This window comes from Triturus cristatus, chromosome 3_2 (assembly GCF_964204655.1).
Source record: "Triturus cristatus chromosome 3_2, aTriCri1.1, whole genome shotgun sequence".
Classification (NCBI taxonomy): Eukaryota; Metazoa; Chordata; class Amphibia; order Caudata; family Salamandridae; genus Triturus; species Triturus cristatus.
The window spans coordinates 148,392,745-148,411,005 of record NC_140584.1 but is presented as its reverse complement, the minus strand read 5'-3'; the positions used below and the strand labels follow the sequence as shown (position 1 = coordinate 148,411,005).

At 46.3% G+C, this 18,261-nt stretch overlaps 1 protein-coding gene across 4 annotated transcripts in view; it reads left to right on the top strand.

The window, feature by feature from the left end:
• The first annotated feature begins 1,423 nt into the window (after positions 1–1,423).
• Positions 1,424–18,261, top strand: part of ZBTB16 (zinc finger and BTB domain containing 16) — a 429,841-nt gene continuing 413,003 nt past the window's right edge. For 2 of the 4 annotated variants that reach the window (XM_085647376.1, XM_085647379.1), the window contains exons 1-2: positions 1,424–1,539; positions 11,748–13,068. In XM_085647376.1, coding sequence (XP_085503502.1) covers positions 11,822–13,068 — 1,247 coding nt within the window. In that variant the 5' untranslated portion in view covers positions 1,424–1,539; positions 11,748–11,821. Of the gene's footprint in view, positions 1,540–5,107; positions 5,355–6,475; positions 6,496–11,747; positions 13,069–18,261 lie in introns of those variants that run through there. The other 2 variants (XM_085647378.1, XM_085647377.1) reach the window with 2 other exon arrangements.

The following is an 18,261-nucleotide window of genomic DNA, read 5'->3' as shown; positions in this document are numbered from 1 at the left end:
CCATAAATACATACAGGACTAGGGGCCCAGAAACACGAGTGGCGGTGGGTGGACTGATTCATGAAGCAGGGCTAGAGATGTATGGAAAGGAGTAGGGATGCACGACTTTAGGAAGCAGGGCAGGTGGCCTACAGACCCAGGCGTGCAAAGCACAGGATGTGCGGCCTCGTGGAATATTGATTGCGAGGAGCAAGTCTGGGATCGCAAGATTAAAGGATGTGGATTTCGGATTCGGAGCATGACTGGGGATGCATTGCTTCAAGCAGAACGGCATGAGAAATATACACCCGGGAAAGGGGCCGTATGTACAAGCGGTTCGGTGTAGCGCGGTCCTAAAAGTACTGGGATGGGACGGAGCTTGGGAAGCAGGGATGCGGGAGTCTCGAGCTGGAGATATTCTGGCCGGGAGCGCATGGCTATGTATACATGGTGTTATGGAAGCATGGCTGGGTTGAATAGATCTGGGCGGGGTTACAGTGACGTGTAGGCACAAGACACGGAGCTGCGCTATCCTATAACGAAGGAGTGGGAATGCACAGAAATCCAGGAGTGTAGGGATGCAGAAGCAGGGCTGGAGAAGCACGGTCTTTGGGCGCAAGTTCGGAATGCACTATATTATATCTCGCCCCCCCCCCCCCTCCTCCCCTCGCGCATGAGGCTACTACGAATGCATGGACACAGGAGGGTAGGGCTGGAGATGCACGGCCGCGGAAGCACGGTCTCTCGTCGTAAGTGCTCGGGGCAGTACTGTCCCAGTAGGACAGCGCTGTGTTGAAAGAGAACCAGGAGCATTCGGAGTGGCGTGCACTGCCGTGCAGTGTCCTGTTCTGGGACACACCATCACGAAAACAGGATGCTCATGGAACACAGAGGGGTTTAGAGTTGGGGAATCACGGACTAAGGGACGCAAAGCATGGCTAACGTGTTGACAGGAGCTGCTGTACCAGGCGCTGCGCTCACAGTCTAGTACGATGTGACAGGTATAGAGAACGGGTTGCCGCAGAAGGAGAAGCACGGATCAGGGACTGTCTGACTGAATACTTTGGAGTGCACGGTTTTAGGACGTATAGCTCTGTATTAAACGGTGCGCAGTTCGTGGATGCAGCTCTGTAGAGGCAATTCCGGGGATAAGAAAAAGTGTTGCTCTGTCTTGCCCTGTGCTAGTGTGACAGAGCTGGACATACACGGACCCACGAGGACAGGGCTAAGCACGATACCTGCCAGGAAAGCACAGGGTGTAATGCTCGGTCTTAGGGTGACTGTGCTGGGGAAGCACTGACCCCGGTGTACTGTCCTTAAGAAGACGCTCAGTCCCAGGGCACAGCCACCTCCCGGACCCGGCTTCTGGTTTCTCTCACGGCGGCGGCGGCGGCGCGCGCCACCGTCCTCGGCTCCACGGGCGCGAGGAGCTGACGTCACGGGCTGTTGATTTGCTGAGCGCTGCGCGGAGCTCGTGCAGAGACAGAGCGGGCGCTGCGAACCGCACAGAGCGGAGCGGAGGCATGGGGAGCCGGCTGCACGGACAACTCGCCCGCGCCGGTGAGTGAGGGTCGAGGGAGAGGGGTTCGGAGGGTCCCTGTCCTGGTAACGCTATTCCTTGCTTCAGGAGGAGCGAGATTAATCTCAAGCTGCACTTACATCAAGATGCACGGGGTCACTTTTAACCTGCACCAAGTGCACTTACCCCTGCCTGCATCAGGCGTAGTGACCACAACTTGCACAGAGAGATATCACATCACCTGAACTACGGACATTTATCACTGCATATCTGATGGGGCTTTTGCCTGCATCAATGACACTTACACGTGCAACAGGAATTGGTCTCTCCCTGCATCGTGGGGCACTTACGGCACTAGACATATTTATTGTAATTCAGCTTTTAACTGTCCCTGCAGCTTTACGCCCCTCACACTGGGGCAGTTAAAACATAGGAGCTAGTATGACAGTGCCAGGGATACCTATTGGCAACAAGTATAAGAGCCATGTACGTCCACCTGCAGCCCCTTGAACATATGCCCTGACCACCCCCTCACCTTGTTTCCATGGGGGGGGGGGCATTTGAAGATTCTTTACTGAGCACTTGCTTCACTCTGCACCAGGTACATTTACATCAACATAAAGCCCCGTCATTTGATGCCCTCAGGGCAAAATTGTATCGGCGCAGTTGCAGAACATTGTGCAGGGTGCTTGACTCATCCTGTACCTGCAGCCCCTTTGGTGTAAATACAGTATCTGAGCGCGTGCACAAGGTGCGTACAGCAACACCCACCTTACACACCGGGGGACAGTGACAGCGTTGGAGCACTTACCGCAACTTGCATTCGTGGCCCTTTATGCATTCTGCAGCACTTTTGCCTCATGGCACTTGGAGCTGCCGTAATGATGGGTCACTTATTCCACTCTGCACTTCTAGCTCCTCTGGACATCTCACGCTCTGGGGCGAGGGTCCCGGGGGTTACGTGTCAGCATTTACGGGAATCAACTCCTGGTAGGTGTGCGGGCGGTTGCGCCAACACCACGTTCGCAGTGGCACTTCTGCAGTAGGCACTTTGTTGAAACGCCGTGAGGGCAATTATGGTGTTTGGGCGCTTTGGTGCCACTGAAGGGTGGAGAGGGTAAAGTAGTAGCCTGGGGGAGGGGTGCATATGCAGCAATTAAGGCAAACTGCACTGCAATGACCAGCGCTAGACACACCAGAGGGACTTACAGTTCCATAATTTACCACAAAGGCAAACTGCGTTATCAGCGATTTTGCAGCAACAGTCTCCTGCGTCAATCACTTTTAGCAGTTGCACTTCCTCTAAATCTTGCACAGTGAGGGGTGGGTGCCCTGAAATTACCAAGGAGCGCCCCAACACCCTAAAGAATGCCTGCCTCCATCACTCTCAGCAACCTCCCCTGTTTCGTTAACAGGGTCGGGGTTCTTGCAGGAGGAGCACTCACACTGATCACGCCAGCCTGCAGCATGAGTACTCGACTGTGCTTGCAAGGGCGCTGCACCCTGCACTTGCACAACTTGTAGCACAAGATGTCCTATTAGTACTTCGCAGCACTCTTAATCTGGAAACTTGGGACAAGCGACACTTGCAGCGGTGGCACTTAGAGCAGTTTTCACAGCTGCATTTACAGTACTTGTCAGCCGAGCACCTGTTGCATCAGGTGCCTCCTATGGCGCGCGGGCACCTGCAGCCTCTTATACTGTGAAGAGCCTCTCCAACACAACCCTTCTGGGGGTACTGTGCTTCGCACACTAGGAGGTCCACCCCACATGCACCATGGGAGCGTGCAGGCTGGATAAGCTTGTAAAAAGCATTTGTGGTGCGCGCTGAGTGAAACAGTCCCAAGGTAACGCGGTTACTCTCTAACGTTTGTGCTGGGATTGAGAGCGCCGCTAGAGCCTCTTAAACATGAGAAGCGATGATTAGTGTCTGAATTAGCTGATGAGAATCCTGTATGCTCGCCGTGTAACCTGCATGGCCAGACACCCCTAATTACTCATTAAGATCACGTTTTGCCGAGGGTCGTGTAAACAAACCCCCTTGCACTTATTTTGCACTTCACTCACACACAAACACACACTTAGTGTTTGAGGAGCCAGTTTTTATTTTACTTTTCAAGTCACCCACATCTCTGCTTGTAAGACTGTAACATTTCACATGCCATGCACATTTTGTGGGTTGGGGGACTACAGCTCATTTTTACGGCCATAAAGACCCCGTAAAAAAGCTCCGTGCAGCCTTCTGTGACTCCCATGTGAGATGCAGATTAAAGATAACTAATTGGTGGACCCGGGGGCTGCGCGCCACGTGAGCTCCATGTAGCGCCTCTCTTCGCCACGCCGTGGAGCTCACTGTGAAGCGATGCTTTAGCGCTTGGGGCGTTTTGCTGCTTTCCATACACTACACATGTTTGCTGTGGAAGAAGTAGCCCTCACTCTCACGCTGCCCCCCCTCTCGTCCATGCATCTAACGGGACAGTCAACATGGTCCACCCCGCCCCCCACCTCCACTTCACTCCCCGAAAAATGGTAACAGTGTTGCACATTTCTGTTTTATGCTTGGCTAGTGTGTGTCGTTTTGAGGTAGATTACAAACCTAAGCGTTGCACTCTCTCGTGTTCTCTGTGCGTGTTGGGGGGGGTGGAAGGGGTCGTAAGTGTGGCTTCTGTAAACGGTACACTGTCCTCTTGCCCCAATTTAGGGACCCGCCCATGCATTTTTGCGGGAGGGGTGTTTGGGTCGGGTAAAGCTACCTTTAAATTTGCATAGGGGCTCCGGGGACCTGAAATAATAAATATTTTGCCTAACCTATCAAAGCAAAAATGGTCCCAAAGAACCCCGGAAACTCGCCGTTAAAGTGCTTGCTGACAGCTTGTTTTCTGACTGCGTGCTTCCCTCTGCCTGTGTGTGTGAGTTACCAGTTTGTGCACTTAGCTCCCCTTGTATTTTCTTTCTCTTTGCTTTTTCCAGTTTCCCACAGTGTGGACTCCCAGCTGTCATGTTTCCAGTACTTTGTCTGATCTCTACGTTGTGATACGTGTGCCTCTCTGCGGTTAAAACAAATATCGGGTGGCTCATTTATCTGTGAATCGTGGGGCACAGTGTGTTAGTTTTTTTTTTAGAGGGATATTGGCTGTATGAAACCCACTAATTTGCGAAGGGAATAGGAGAAGGGAAAAAACTCGGTCCAGGAGATCACCGACCCTGTCAGTTTAACTAACAGCCCTCAACATCCCAGACCCTCCTTTGAACGAAGAGTCTAATGGCTATTTAACCATATTTTACTTTTTATTCTTATTATGATTGTGTTTATCCAGGACACCCCACACAAATACACACCCCTAGCTGTTGGGGGGAGGTTTAAGCCCCCCACCGCGTTATCAATCGCAATACACAACTGATAAAGTAATTTTAATGGTTCACTAATTAACCCTTTCCACTCCTCAAAGCAGCTTTTGTTCGGGTCGAGAGATGTCCCTCGCCCCCTCCCCTCCAGCCCCTCTCTCCTGGTGAAAGAAAACAAACAGCAGTGGGCTCCGGTGCAAAGGCTCAGCGGCCCCGGCTTATCGCCCCCCCCCCCCCTCCCCCTGGCCCCGCCTCTCGCGCCCCATTCAGCATGTTATCACTCACAATGAGGTGTGAGGCGTCTCGGCGAAACGGATTGCTGTTAAATATCTGTCTGATCTGGGCAGCAGGCACTGCGGAGATTAATGAATTATTGGTTGCTCAGCGGGCTGCCTCGGAACTTTCAGTTTTGGGGTCTAAAGTCTCGTGCACCCCGCCCCCATTCCCGACTTCAGTGCTTTTGTTTTAGCCTGTGTTATTTGTGAAGGATGTCCTTTCTTTCAAATCTAAGGTACAGAGACCCTTTTAATAGAACTTCATGTTTTTTTTTCTTAGTTTTGTTTTTTTAACCATAGCTGTTACTTTAATGCTTTTACTTGGTTTCTGTTTTGTATGCGTCTTTGTAGTTTTCTATACCTGTTTCCTTTAGCTTCTAATGTACATTCTGCTTTCATTGGTTTGTGTAGTCTCTACTTTGTGTTTGATGCAACTTAAGTTTTGGCTCATATGTGTTCTTGCGCTTCATTCTGCTTATCTGTCAGATGCCATGGCTTTCATTTTACATTTGAAGTTAACATGTGTATCTTTTTTTTTATAATCATATCCAGTTCTTAACATTTAACGTGCTTTGTTTATTCTGGCTACTTGTTGAGTACATTATGTTCCGTCTACAGTTTAATACTTTTTTTAGTACACTGCAGTTGTCTGTTGGTTTTCTTTGTGTTCATTTTCCATGCTTGGTGTTCAATATATTTTTTTTGTCTTTGCATTTTTATTAATAACTTTAACATACGTTAATATTAGTTGTTGTTTTCTTATTTTGCTTTTTTATTTTGCTTCATTTTGTGCAGCTTACACTATGATATTGCACCTGCAGTTGTCTGATGATTGCCTGCGTAGGTTACCTCATTTATGTCCGTGTTATTCAGAAGATTCTTCAGTTTCCTGTTGCATTGTTTACAGTCTGCGCTAACCCGTCTAATATATTATGTGTTATGTCTGAGTTTCTTTTTTTTTTTAAATCCTTAACACTCAACTCTTCTCGCTCGGTGTCTTGACTCTTCCAGTGATGGGGAGTTCACTGGGAAAAGGGGTTAAATAAGGCGTCCTTTGTGGACAGCGCCCGCTCCCCGCTGAAGAGAATCCCCTGCCCCCCCCCCCCCTCGCCCCCTCCTTCTTGTGTGTACAATTGCACCGTGGGCAGCGCCGTCTCCTGGACAAAAAACATTCCAGGGCATTCCTGCACAAAGGGACGTGTCAGCTTTCGCCACTCTTACAAATGCCACTTTATTTTGGGTCCTAATTCTCAGTTTTTGATCAGCTCTGTCGTTTTTTTTCTCCAATATCATCTTTATTGGTGCGGGGGCCAGGATTACAGTAGCGTTTTGCTGCACAAAACAGCGTTGTGAAGTCGAGCGGCTTCCGGGCGTTCCGTGAGTATTTTCAATTAGGGGGGGCGTTTTCCGGCGTTGCTGGAGCTTTGTGCCCCAGCACTAGCACTGAGTGGCGTCAAGGTCTGTCCTGGACCACGTGCGCAGAGAGCACGGAGGGGCTTTACTTTCAGGGAGGGGGCGGGGGCAGAGAGAAGGTAAACAGTCACCAGCAGACGGTGCCAACTGTCAGGACACTGGGCGCTTTGCGTTTACTGCCTCGTGCATGAGCCGCACTTAGGAGCACACACGCACGTGAACCGAGCACACGCAAATGCGCCTCTTACTCCGGTGAAAGTGCTTGGAATTTTCCACGTGCTCTTCAGCTGTGTGCAAGTTCGGCGATTGGAGCCCATCTGAATGTATGAGCTATTTAGCATCTTTTTTAAAACTCTAGTGTGCATGAATTCTAATCCACAAGCGTTACGTGCCTTTGATCCAACAGACCCAAGGGAGGCTGGTAGATTGACTGATTCGGTCTACTCTCAGCACGGGTCTAAACCGTGCCATAGGATGAATAGCGCACTCTAGCTGCAGATGGCCCCATGTCAGGCGTGACACCGTGAGCAAGTACTGGGTTTCAACCAGCATCGCTTTCATATACTTTGTTTTTTAAGCGTATCATAGCATTGTTAAACGTGGAACTACTCGTCCCACAATGCAAGGGCAGTGGCTAAAAACCAAGGACTGTCTAGTAAACGTGCCACCGCTGACGTGGGTCCGCTTGGTGGCCAGAGCACATACCCGCTCCAAATGCATATTCGTGTGCAGACCTAGTAGCGGGGTGGCGGGAGGGAGGGGATACCTTTTCCTGGTTTCTAGAATTACTCTAACCTCATAAACTATTGGCGCGAAAGCGCAATATTTAATTCTTGCAGTGAGATTAACTTTTTATGTTTTCATATATCATTTTTAAATACAGACTTTTAAGAGTCTCTGCATCGTGTGTTGATTAAGAAAAACAATTACTTGAAGTTTAGAATATATCGAGATCTATAGCTCACTAAAGCTGTGCTCAAAGCGCCATGTCTTCCATTGCATTGGACATCTAGTCTAACAGCCGTGCATCCTTATACTGAGCTAGGCTATGCCACGCAGGAAGTGATGACTATGAATGACGCAGTATACACAGCTAGAGATTCATATTTGAAGAAATGGGTGATAATTGTATTAAATGTATACATTTGTTCGAATCTTTGTTTTTATTAATATTTGACTATTTTTGTGGTTTGTAGCTACTTATTGCCCGTATGAAGCTGAAGAGCTAATCTCTTCCACTGCAACAGCCAACATTACAGGCCTGGGGAGTTACTTAGATACTTTGCATGTTGATACTGGTAGCCTTACTTTTGAAAGAGGGACTTCAAATCCCAGAAGGCAATTTTTAAAAGATGTGCTCTGGCTGTGGTACTACGACATGGGGCAGCCAGTGCTCCCTCTGTAGTCTTGGTGGCCTCTGTCAGAGATGCAAAGCTATCACGAGAGGACCTGTTATTTCCGTTTGTATTCGGGAAAGTGTAGTCCTGTATTCATAGTTGTGGAATCCAGCCGGTGTCCCCCCCCCCCCCCCCCCCCATCCCCTACAAGCAGGAGGTGAAGTCCTGCTGTTGGGGTGGGGCGAGGAGCTGCAGTACCTGGAGCATTGTATGACAGTCATGCATGGCTGAATCCAGCATGCCTCTATAACACGGTCACAACCATGAATGCAGCTTTACCACATGTTCCTTTACTACGCAATTTCGTGGTAAAGGCATGATTGTTAAAGGGATATTTGTGGTAAAGATCACGGCCACCTGACCCCTCTTCTCTGCCATAAGACCTAAAGTCCTATCTCCCACCGCCCACCCTGAGGCCTAAAACCATGGGCGGCTGCTCCGCTATGATGGAGGAGCGTTGCCCCCACTGCTTTTAAGCAGTGAGCTTCAAAGTAAAGGAAGCATAAAATGATAATAACTTTGAGCTATTATCATTTTATGTTTCCTTCTGCTTTGCGGGCGGGCGGGGCAGCTCTGCTCTCGGAGCAGGGGAGGAGTGGTTTGCCCACTCCTAACTGCACAAGACTGTTTTGGCCGGCCCTCTCCGGCCGCCCAAAACAGTCATGAACAATTTCCCTGTTCTCCATGCAGGCTGCATTGCAGCCTCCGTAGAGAACATGTCCAGGCCCCCATTCCCTGGCTGAGCATCGAACAAGGACGCTCAGACCAACCACAATGCTGCATTGCAGCATTGTGATTGGTAAGCACCCAGGTTCCCTAGACCAATCACAACGCTTCATTACAGCATCGTGATTGATCAGGGGAGCCCAGGGCCGGACTGGGAACCAAACCCGGCCCTGGCAAAGTGCTCAGCCTCCCCTTCCCCCATGAAGGGGGGGGGCGGGGGAGGGGGGGGGTGCTGCCGAGCTCTTTGCCAGGGCCGGTTTTCAGACGATTTTGTTACAGGGCCGATTTTGCAAAAACGGCCCTGTAACAAAAACGGCCCCCAGGGGTCCAAAACCGTCCCCAACCCGTGCGGCGCACCGGGGGATTGCCCGGTGCCCGCTACGGCCAGTCCGGCCCTGGGGGAGCCTGGCTGTGTTTCCTGTGCCTCAGTCCAACAAGGAGAGCAGAGACGCAGGACCTGGCGCAGCAAGGCAAGTGTTTTATTATTATTATTTTTTAACATTGCTCACTGTTTCCCTTCACCCCCTCCCGCGAACCATGCCGGCTGCCATTGCCTAAAACGTGCCCCATCCTGCCCTTAAAACTACCCTTTCCTCCTACACCTGCCGTCCCGAGGACCAATACCCTTCCCCCTACCAAAAACGACCCCAACCTCCCCGCCATGAGTCCTAAACCTTTCCCTGTACTGCCTTTAAAACTGCCCCTTTCCCCGCCCAGAGGCCTAAAACCCTGTCCCCTGTTTAAAAAATAACCCCTACCCACCTCCCCCTGCCCTCAACCTTAAAACACTGCCCCCTTTTGAAAAGACTGTTCCTACCCCATGCCCTGAACTCTTAAACTGACTCCCACCCCTAAAAACTACTGCCCCCCCAACCTGTCGCATGCACTTAAAACTACCCCGTCCCTCACTCCCTGCCCTGAGCCCTAAAATCCTGCCCCCTTCCAAAAAACTACCCTAAACCCCCTGCCCGATAAAACGACCCCCTCAAACCTGTCCCGAGCCCAACGTACCTGTCCACGTCTGGAGCTTCCTGTTTTGATGCTTCCTCTTCCTCTCCCGCCCATCCAGACACTAGACCGCTATCAGCATTAATCACGCATGTGCGTGATTAAGGCAGATGAGCGGCTCAAACAAGCGTGGTTACACTTGCGGGGAAACGGCTCGCGTGTCACAGCCCACGTTGTGAAGGCCATTTCTCACCAGGAGTCTATGAAAGGGAAGGTGCTGATGTGATAATCAGGCCTGGAGAGAAGTGCTGGACATGGGAACCTTAGACCCTGCCATACTTAACACTCTGATGATGGGAAGGTCACTTCATCTGCTTGTGAATCAGGTAGTGGGGTGGGGTGGGAGCAGGAGCTCACACGGCCCTTCCTTTCCTTCTTGCACACCTTTCTCTTTTCCCTTGAACCCAGCCTTCCTTATTGATACATGTTTTTATGCCACCTTCATTTATAGCATCTTACATTTTCTCTTCTCTGTAATTTCTAACCTCCTTTTTATCTTTTCTTTCATTTCTTCTCTCTCATTTCCAATTGCCAAGACCTTCCAACTTCCCTCATCTTTTTCATCTCCACACCTTTTTTAAAGTTTATTTTATGCTGTACACTGTTCTTTATCTTTTCCCTAACAGCTGAAAATTAATTTCTTTCTGAACCATATTTTCCATTTCTCCTGATTGCTGAATCCTTTTCCCCCTTCATCAGCTTCCACCCCACTTCCGTTCTATTTTATCATATCTCAGATGTGTTTTCCACTTTATGCGCCCTTTCTCTCTTATCAAACTTTTCCTTCTCCCTGCCTCACTCTTTTCTCCCTTCCTCTCATCTACTTTTCCTTTTGCTTTCTCCTCATCCTTTCACACTTTTCATCCACTTCTCATTTACTTCATTCATATATCTCCTCTCATTTCTTTCCTTGCCTCATTTCTTCCTGCTGCCATTCTTTTGACTCCACCCCATTTCTATGTTCCCTCCAATCAACCTTTTTTTGTCACATTCCTTTCTCCCCCCTTTATTCCTTCTTCCACCTTTCTTCTTTTCTCTTTACTCCTTCCTTTCACACCCTCTTTTTTCTTAAGTACTCTGAACGACATTAAAGTTCTGTCTAATTATGAAAGAAACATCAATACTTTGGTAAACTGGAGAGGGGGCTCCCAGATGAACACTAAAGCCAGTCAGTGAGTTATGTCTCCCAAATGCACCTCTACTTTTTCTCAAGGTCTAAGGAGGGGCTACCCCCGAAATTCCTCCTCACTCCATAATTGGGCCTCCAAGTTACCTCCTCACCTGGGCTCTAGACTATAGACCCCAAGTGACACTTATTTCTAGACCAGCGGTCTCCTGCTTTTCCCTACCCTGCATGTTCTCGGACAGCTGCACATTTCCAACAATGCCCCCTACTCTCTAATTTCAGCCCTGGGTGGAGGGTGGTTTCCTCGCTCTGCCTAAAGCTCTGATTGTGGTTGCATACCTACTAATTTTCTACCTGATGCTGCCCCTGCACTGACCCATGCTGCTCGCACTCCCTGCCTCGTTCCCAGCTGATGATCTGCTTGAATTCTGGTCTCTTGTTAATCTCCCCTTTAACTCTACACCTCATTCAACCTCAGGGAAGATGGCCATCTTCTAACTAAGAAGTTGTCATCTCCATCAACGTGGCACTACTGTGGCCAGTAAGATGAGGTTTGCCAGTAACCCATCTGTAACTCGATGTCCTGTTCCGCCGTGAAATGACTTCCCATCATCTGACCTCTATGCCATTCCTAGGGTTTGTCCTGCAACAAAGCACCTAGCATAATTGGTAAAAGAACCAAACTATTTGATAAATATGACCGAATACTGTAAAAATCTGTCTACGCGTTTAGTCCAATAGTGGCCAATGTTAACTGTTGTTGGAGGAATATCCGTGGCCTGTGTATTTTCATACTGAGTTCATATACTAGACATAGGCAGATTTCTATAACAAATGAATGCGTTTGTAGGTGCAGGCTGTCAATATCTTGAATGAAAACTGTAACTCTTGTATCATTGAGTCATCGTTCGTGACACTAGTCTAACATTCTCTCTCTTCTGTGGTTTGGTTTCGGACAGGTAATCAGTGCATCACAAATCGTTCCACATTGACAACAGGAAAGAAAGCCTGATGACTCAGTCTCGGGAGTGTTATGGATTTGAATAACATGGGTGTGATCCAGCTGCAGAACCCCAACCATGCCACCGGGCTCCTTCACAAGGCCAACCAGATGCGGTTGGCTGGAACATTGTGTGATGTGGTCATCATGGTCGACAGCCAGGAGTTTCACGCCCACCGGACTGTCTTGGCTTGCACTAGTAAAATGTTTGAGATCCTCTTCCACCGCAACAGTCAACATTACACCTTGGACTTTCTCTCATCCAAGACCTTTCAGCAGATTCTGGAGTATGCCTACACGGCCACGCTCCAAGCCAAAGTGGAAGATCTGGATGATCTTTTGTACGCAGCAGAGATCCTAGAGATTGAGTACTTGGAAGAGCAATGCCTGAAGATCTTGGAGACCATTCAGGCTTCCGATGACAACGACACTGAAGTCAGCATGGCAGATGGTGGAACAGAAGATGAGGAGGACCGGAAGACAAGGTTGATCAAGAACATGCTGATCTCGAAGCATTCCAGTGAGGAGAGTGGCTATGCAAGCTTAGCCAATCAGAGTTTATCAAATTCTCTGGTAGAGCAGAGTCCCTCTGTTTCAACATCTTTTGGACTTTCGGCCATGAGCCCTACCAAGGCAGCAGTAGACAGTTTGATGTCTATTGGACAGACTTTACTCAAAGGAGCTTTACAGCAAAGCGCAACAGACTTGCACTCAACAAGCAATCCGCCTCCAGGACTTTCAGATATGAAACCAGAAGCTATGCAGGTGGACGAAGCTTCCTCTAACCGAGGAAGCCCAAATGCAGAACCCAGCACACTTAATGGGGACAAGTCTGATGACAAGTCCAAGGAAGCTCCAGGCACCCCCACCCGTAGTAGTGTGATCACCAGTGCCCGTGACCTTAATATTGGTCGAGATGAGAATGCACCTGACCAGCCCCCTGAGTCAGGCCAAGGGTTTTTAGTTGGTCCAGAGCATTCATTTTCTCAAAGTGAGAAACAATTGAGTCTCTATTCCGTCTTACCCAATCACAAAACAGACTCAATGATAAACATGCCATCCTCCATGGCTACTGCTCTCCATATGCCGCCATCGCTGGCGGTGTCCATGGACTTCAGTGCCTATGGGGGACTTCTCCCTCAAGGGTTCATTCAGAGGGAGCTTTTCAATAAACTGGGCGAACTTGCCGCCGGCATAAAGAATGAAAACCAAAGTATTGGAGTGCGGTGCAGCGTTTGCGGTGCAGAACTACCAGACAATGATGCAATAGAGGAACACAGGTAAGACTCTCCTCATGGGTGGTTAGTATTGTATATTTCAGCAGGCACATAATTACAATGATGTCCATGTTTTTTTAAGAGATCTGGGACTTCTTTCAATTCTTTTTTGTAGGAAGCCACCTGGTTCGTTGAAACCAATCATGATTTTGCAGGCCAGCTATCTAGCTTTGTAGAACAAAGGCGTCAAATTGTGAGTACTGGGTAGACACAGGACATAATTATGTCTAGAAAAGCACATCTATACATCTTAGATTATAGTTGTAGCAAAATTAACCTGTCCACAGCCAAGTCGAAGTAGGCCCTTGAGGTGTGTTCCTCTGTTGACTTGCTAGATTCATACATTGAATTGTCTGCGGCTTGAGAACAGACCGATAACACATTTTATCAGAAGTAATTAAAAATGGCTTACCCCACGACCAGTTTTTTAAATGGAGGTTTAAATGGTAATAAACTGTCAGGTAATGAGTTCCTGCACTTCTTTAATTTGAAAGCAAGAGTACCTGCACTTTTCATGAGCAAACAGGTACTCTGGGGTAGCGAGTACCTGCACTTCTATATTTCCATTTCAAGCACTGCTCATGATGTGTTTTTTGTTGTTGTTGTTTTTTTGTTTTTTTAAGGAAAATTTAGGATTTTAGGCGTTTCCTTTTTCCATTGCTGCTGTGTGCCCCTGCACCTCTGTTCGTTGCATGTAAGATGTGGCTTTTGTTTTATGTGAGCGTGTACTGGTGCACCCAAGTATGTTACTGAAGTTATCTGTTAACAGTTATGGTACATTATCCAGTTACCATAGTATTGTGTTACATCTGAACCAAGCTGAAAATCCTTTCTCGGGATTCAAATGAATCCCACACCAAACACAAACAACTGGACCCCTTTTTGTCTCACTACTGAGTAGTAGACTGTCTCTTTGTGAAGGCGAACCAGAGACCCCCCCCTAACAGACTAAAGGTTTGACAAGGAGCATTTATGGTTTGGTTTGTTGGTGCAGAACCTTCCAGAATTGCTGTGCACTTGTCGTGGTTCGGGGTTGCAAAGCCACATCCTGGTTTAACCTAAAATCTAAAGCTGGAGGATATGCACAGGGACTTCCCCCATCTGATGCTGCGGAAGTACGCACTGTCTTATTCTAATCGTATTCGTTTAGCTGAGATCTTGTGACCTCCTTCTAAAGAAATAATCGTGGTCAGCAGTTTGGTGGAAGCGTGCGTTCGGACCTTGCTGTGAGACCTAGCCTCATTAGATAAGAAACTGAAATTTAGGTATTTATTCTCTACTTGTTCTTCAGTCCAAAAAACTTGGAAATAATATTAAAGCAGTTGTGTTGAATGTTCTCAGATGAATGACTGCCTCCTCGATCGAGCACCATAGTGGTCTCATGTCATTCATGACCAAACCTTTGCCACAACATCAGTTGTCTGACACAAGGAGACATCTTTCTTGGCTTCTCGATTTGGCGGAGGCTAGGGAAAGCTTTATAGCGCACTCCAGTTGAAACAACTAAAAAGAAAGCACTAGTAGTTCTTTGCTTGTGGGAAAACACAATTCTCTCTCGCTTCATCGTTTGATTGAAGCCAAGAAAATAAGTTTTGTTAGCTTCAGTAGCGGGAAGCAAGTGAAAGTATATTACCAATTCAAACAGTTTACAAATCTGTTAGTTTAACCCTGTGAATGAGCTAGAAAAGTTAAGGAACCTATGTGGGCACTTTGTTTGGTAAAATAAAGAAAAAAACCTCGGTGGTGAGTTGGGTAGGCGAAAAGGTAAGATGGCTTTGGAGCTTGTCACTTGGGTGAAGCAAGGAGGCAGAATTTCACCCAGCTAAATTCCTAATTATGCATTCTTTTTCCTCCATCGAGCCAAAGAAGTAAGCTAAATCGGTATTGGCACTTTTTGGAGGGTCAAATAAAGGTAAAGATTGAATGCCACTTCATGTGGATGGAAAAAAAGAAGTGGTTAATTTATTCAAAGAAAAGCTTCAGAGATCTTTGGTTGGGTGAAGCAGAGAACATATTTTACCCAAGCAAGGGTTTAATAAATATTTGTTCTTGTTGCACAGGGGTAGAGCTGCTACATGTGTCCATCCTTCACCTAAACTAAACAAGCATTGGAAAATCCTACAGGTCTGATCCTAAGGGATTGCTATTTATTGTATTTATTTTATTAGCAAATAAATATGCAACATGCAAGCACAATTTGGCAAAAATATAAAAGTAAAGCAGGGGACCAGCAGCCCAAGAACACCAGCAATGACACTCAAGTGCACTCTATTTCGGGCGACTGGTCATATGTGATCGGGCCAAATTCAATTGTTGGCTGTACAAGTGTGTCCTTGACCGAAGTGGACTGACCAATTACCCCATGCTTCAAACTGTGATGCACAGAAGCAAAACATGAATGACATTAGAACATGCCAATGGAAGAAGACGGTGTACTTAAAGTCCATATATGTATGATATTAGGTATGAATTTCTGTTATTACTTGTGGCTTGTGAGAGAGCTAAAGCTCTCCAGGCCAAACCTAAAGTGAGCTGCATTTTCACCTTGGGTAACAGAAAGCGAAGGCTTTAGTGCCACTTTGTAGAAGTGTAGCTAACATTATTCCTTAGTGGCAAGCAGTTTGGGCCAAACGCAGAGCACATTTCAATAGTATTTTGGTTTCGTTAAAATGAACAGAGGTTTTAAGTAGTACTTTTAAGAGGGATTTACTATACATTGGTCCTCAACGTAGCAACCTGTGCTACTTCATAGTGAAAAAGAACAAAATTATTTTTAAGTCTGAATGAAAACCATGTACAAAATAGATATTTCATTTTAAATGTAAAATAAGTCCGTTTTGTTATTTACATTTTTGTAAAAAGGAAATGCTTTTGGCCTTCAAGAATGCAGGTGGAGTTGTTAGTCGTTGTAGCAAATCCCCATAAGGCACTAATAAAATGTATATGAAGTGCATATTATTTTTTAGTCGTACTGTTAAATTCGTAGAAGTACTTAAACGTACCTCAAAAAATTAAGGGAAATAATTTGTCTTTAATGATTTATTTTAATACAAAATTCAAAAAGACGTTAAACTGAACATCCCATCATTTAAACGTCCAAACTACCAGTTGTTTGAGATGTCCACACAAATATGCTTTTTAAGCATCAGCTTTCCTAATTCACTGGTTTTTTTTACATTTCCATATTCATACCAGGAGAAATCCCGAAATGTTGTTAATGTCTCTCTAAATGCATGTAATGGTTACAAATGTTCTATTCCAACAAATATAGCGAATTTTATAGTCTGTCGAGAATTGACTTACAAAGGACATGACAACCAAAAATTAATATATGTTTAGATCAATAAGCAATCTATTTTACTTATCACTAGAAGAGAGATTTATAGAGGGCCAGTGTATCCCTGAGCTGGATAAATACACGTACGTTATGATAAATGTGCGAACCGTAATATATAACACAGACACTTATTCTTAAACATCATAAGCTAGTTCAACAGAATTGATCATCATTTCTGCTAGAGGTGAGCGAGCCAACAAATTAACAGGGAGAACCGAGCCAGAGCCAAGCCAAGCCAAGTTTCTGGTTCAGATCTTAGATCCCGTGTACAAGCCGTGCCCTGAAAATGTGTTATATAAATCATACAACAAACCATGAAAAATTTGATAAAGTCTCTTCAAAGTTAAGAACATTGTGTTTATTTGACATTTGGAAGCTTTGACATTAATAGGGCACATTAAAGCACACCACTGAGAAGTACATGTTAAAGGTGATAGTTTTTGTTCAAATGGTAGTCTGAACTCACATATTCTAAAGTGGTTTCATACACGATCATTAAGAAACAAGTTTTGGTGAAATACAATATTTGTCTAAGATCAAACAATTTAGGCACAGAAGCAGAGATTTATCCAGGTTTTCTGGTTTCACTCTGTACACATGAGCCAGTAAATGGGTATCTGTTTGTCTTACCTTATGTTAAGGCTTCGTTTTTACCTCTAAGTGGATTCTTGTGCAGTTTTAAAAATATAGCGCACACTTGCCCGAAGGTAATGGAGTGTTTTACGTGAGCACTAGTTCCATTACATATGGTTGCATGCATTGTTTATAGGCATAGGGAGATTAAGTGATTTGGCCAGAATCACATTATGTTGAGCCGACGCGGAGACTAGAACCTGGTTCCCAAGTTCCATAGTTGGCCATGGTGGCCGTAGCACCACATGACCGGTAGCGTGAGGGATTCAGAAGCCACATGAAAGATCCAACCTGAGCCAGAGCCAGGCTTCAAGGTCGTGCCTTGCTCGAGGTTTCAGTGGCTTGCCACCTCCAGTTTCAGCTTGATGCTAGTATGTCCTCGTAGGAATGCGGACCATACTTATAACATCCAAATGAACGCGGTGAGGAAAAAACCATGAAAGAAAGACATACATGCAGGTATTTTATAGGGTATCACTAGCTGTAGCAGTTGAGATCTGTCTTAGGTATTGTAAATACATCAATGTTTCAACCGAACACACAATTTGAAGGGTCATCATCCGGATGGAATGTAACGTGGAAGCAGCAGTATCAAAATTTGGAGTTACCTGTTTGGCTGCAAGTCTATTGAAGTCTTATGTGAAAAAAAGTCAGGGCTCTTGAGAGGAAAAGAAGTCGCCTACCAAATTTGAGATGAGGCCCATGCATTTAATGTGAGCGATAGACGAAATGCCATACGGAAGAATTCGACACAACGTCCAGCATGCTAGACTCTGGGAGTGACTGGCAGCGAGAGTCTGCACTGTGCAATTTGCAAGATTCTCTTTAAAGCCCTTGCATCTATATGTACATCATACATTGCTCTATGCTTAGGCTTGATATAGGATTCTTTTTTTTTTTCATTTAAAATCTGTAATAATGGCATGGCTTTTTATCAGTGTAGGTAATACGTTACTGCTTACCCCTAAGAAGTTCTGGTAATAGTCTGAAAACTTGCCTGTTTATGTTTGATTATATTCATTACAAACAATCTTACAGTTCCTAATTGGTGACCATAGCTAAACCATGGAGTTAGGCAATTTTCCAAATTAGAAAAGTATAAAATATCCCTAATTTTTGCTTTTGTGGTTCGATTATTTTTTGTTTTTAAATATTTGCTTTTGGATAGTACCATCATTGGGGCGCCAAACGCTTCAGAACACAACCTGTGCATGTATAAATGCATT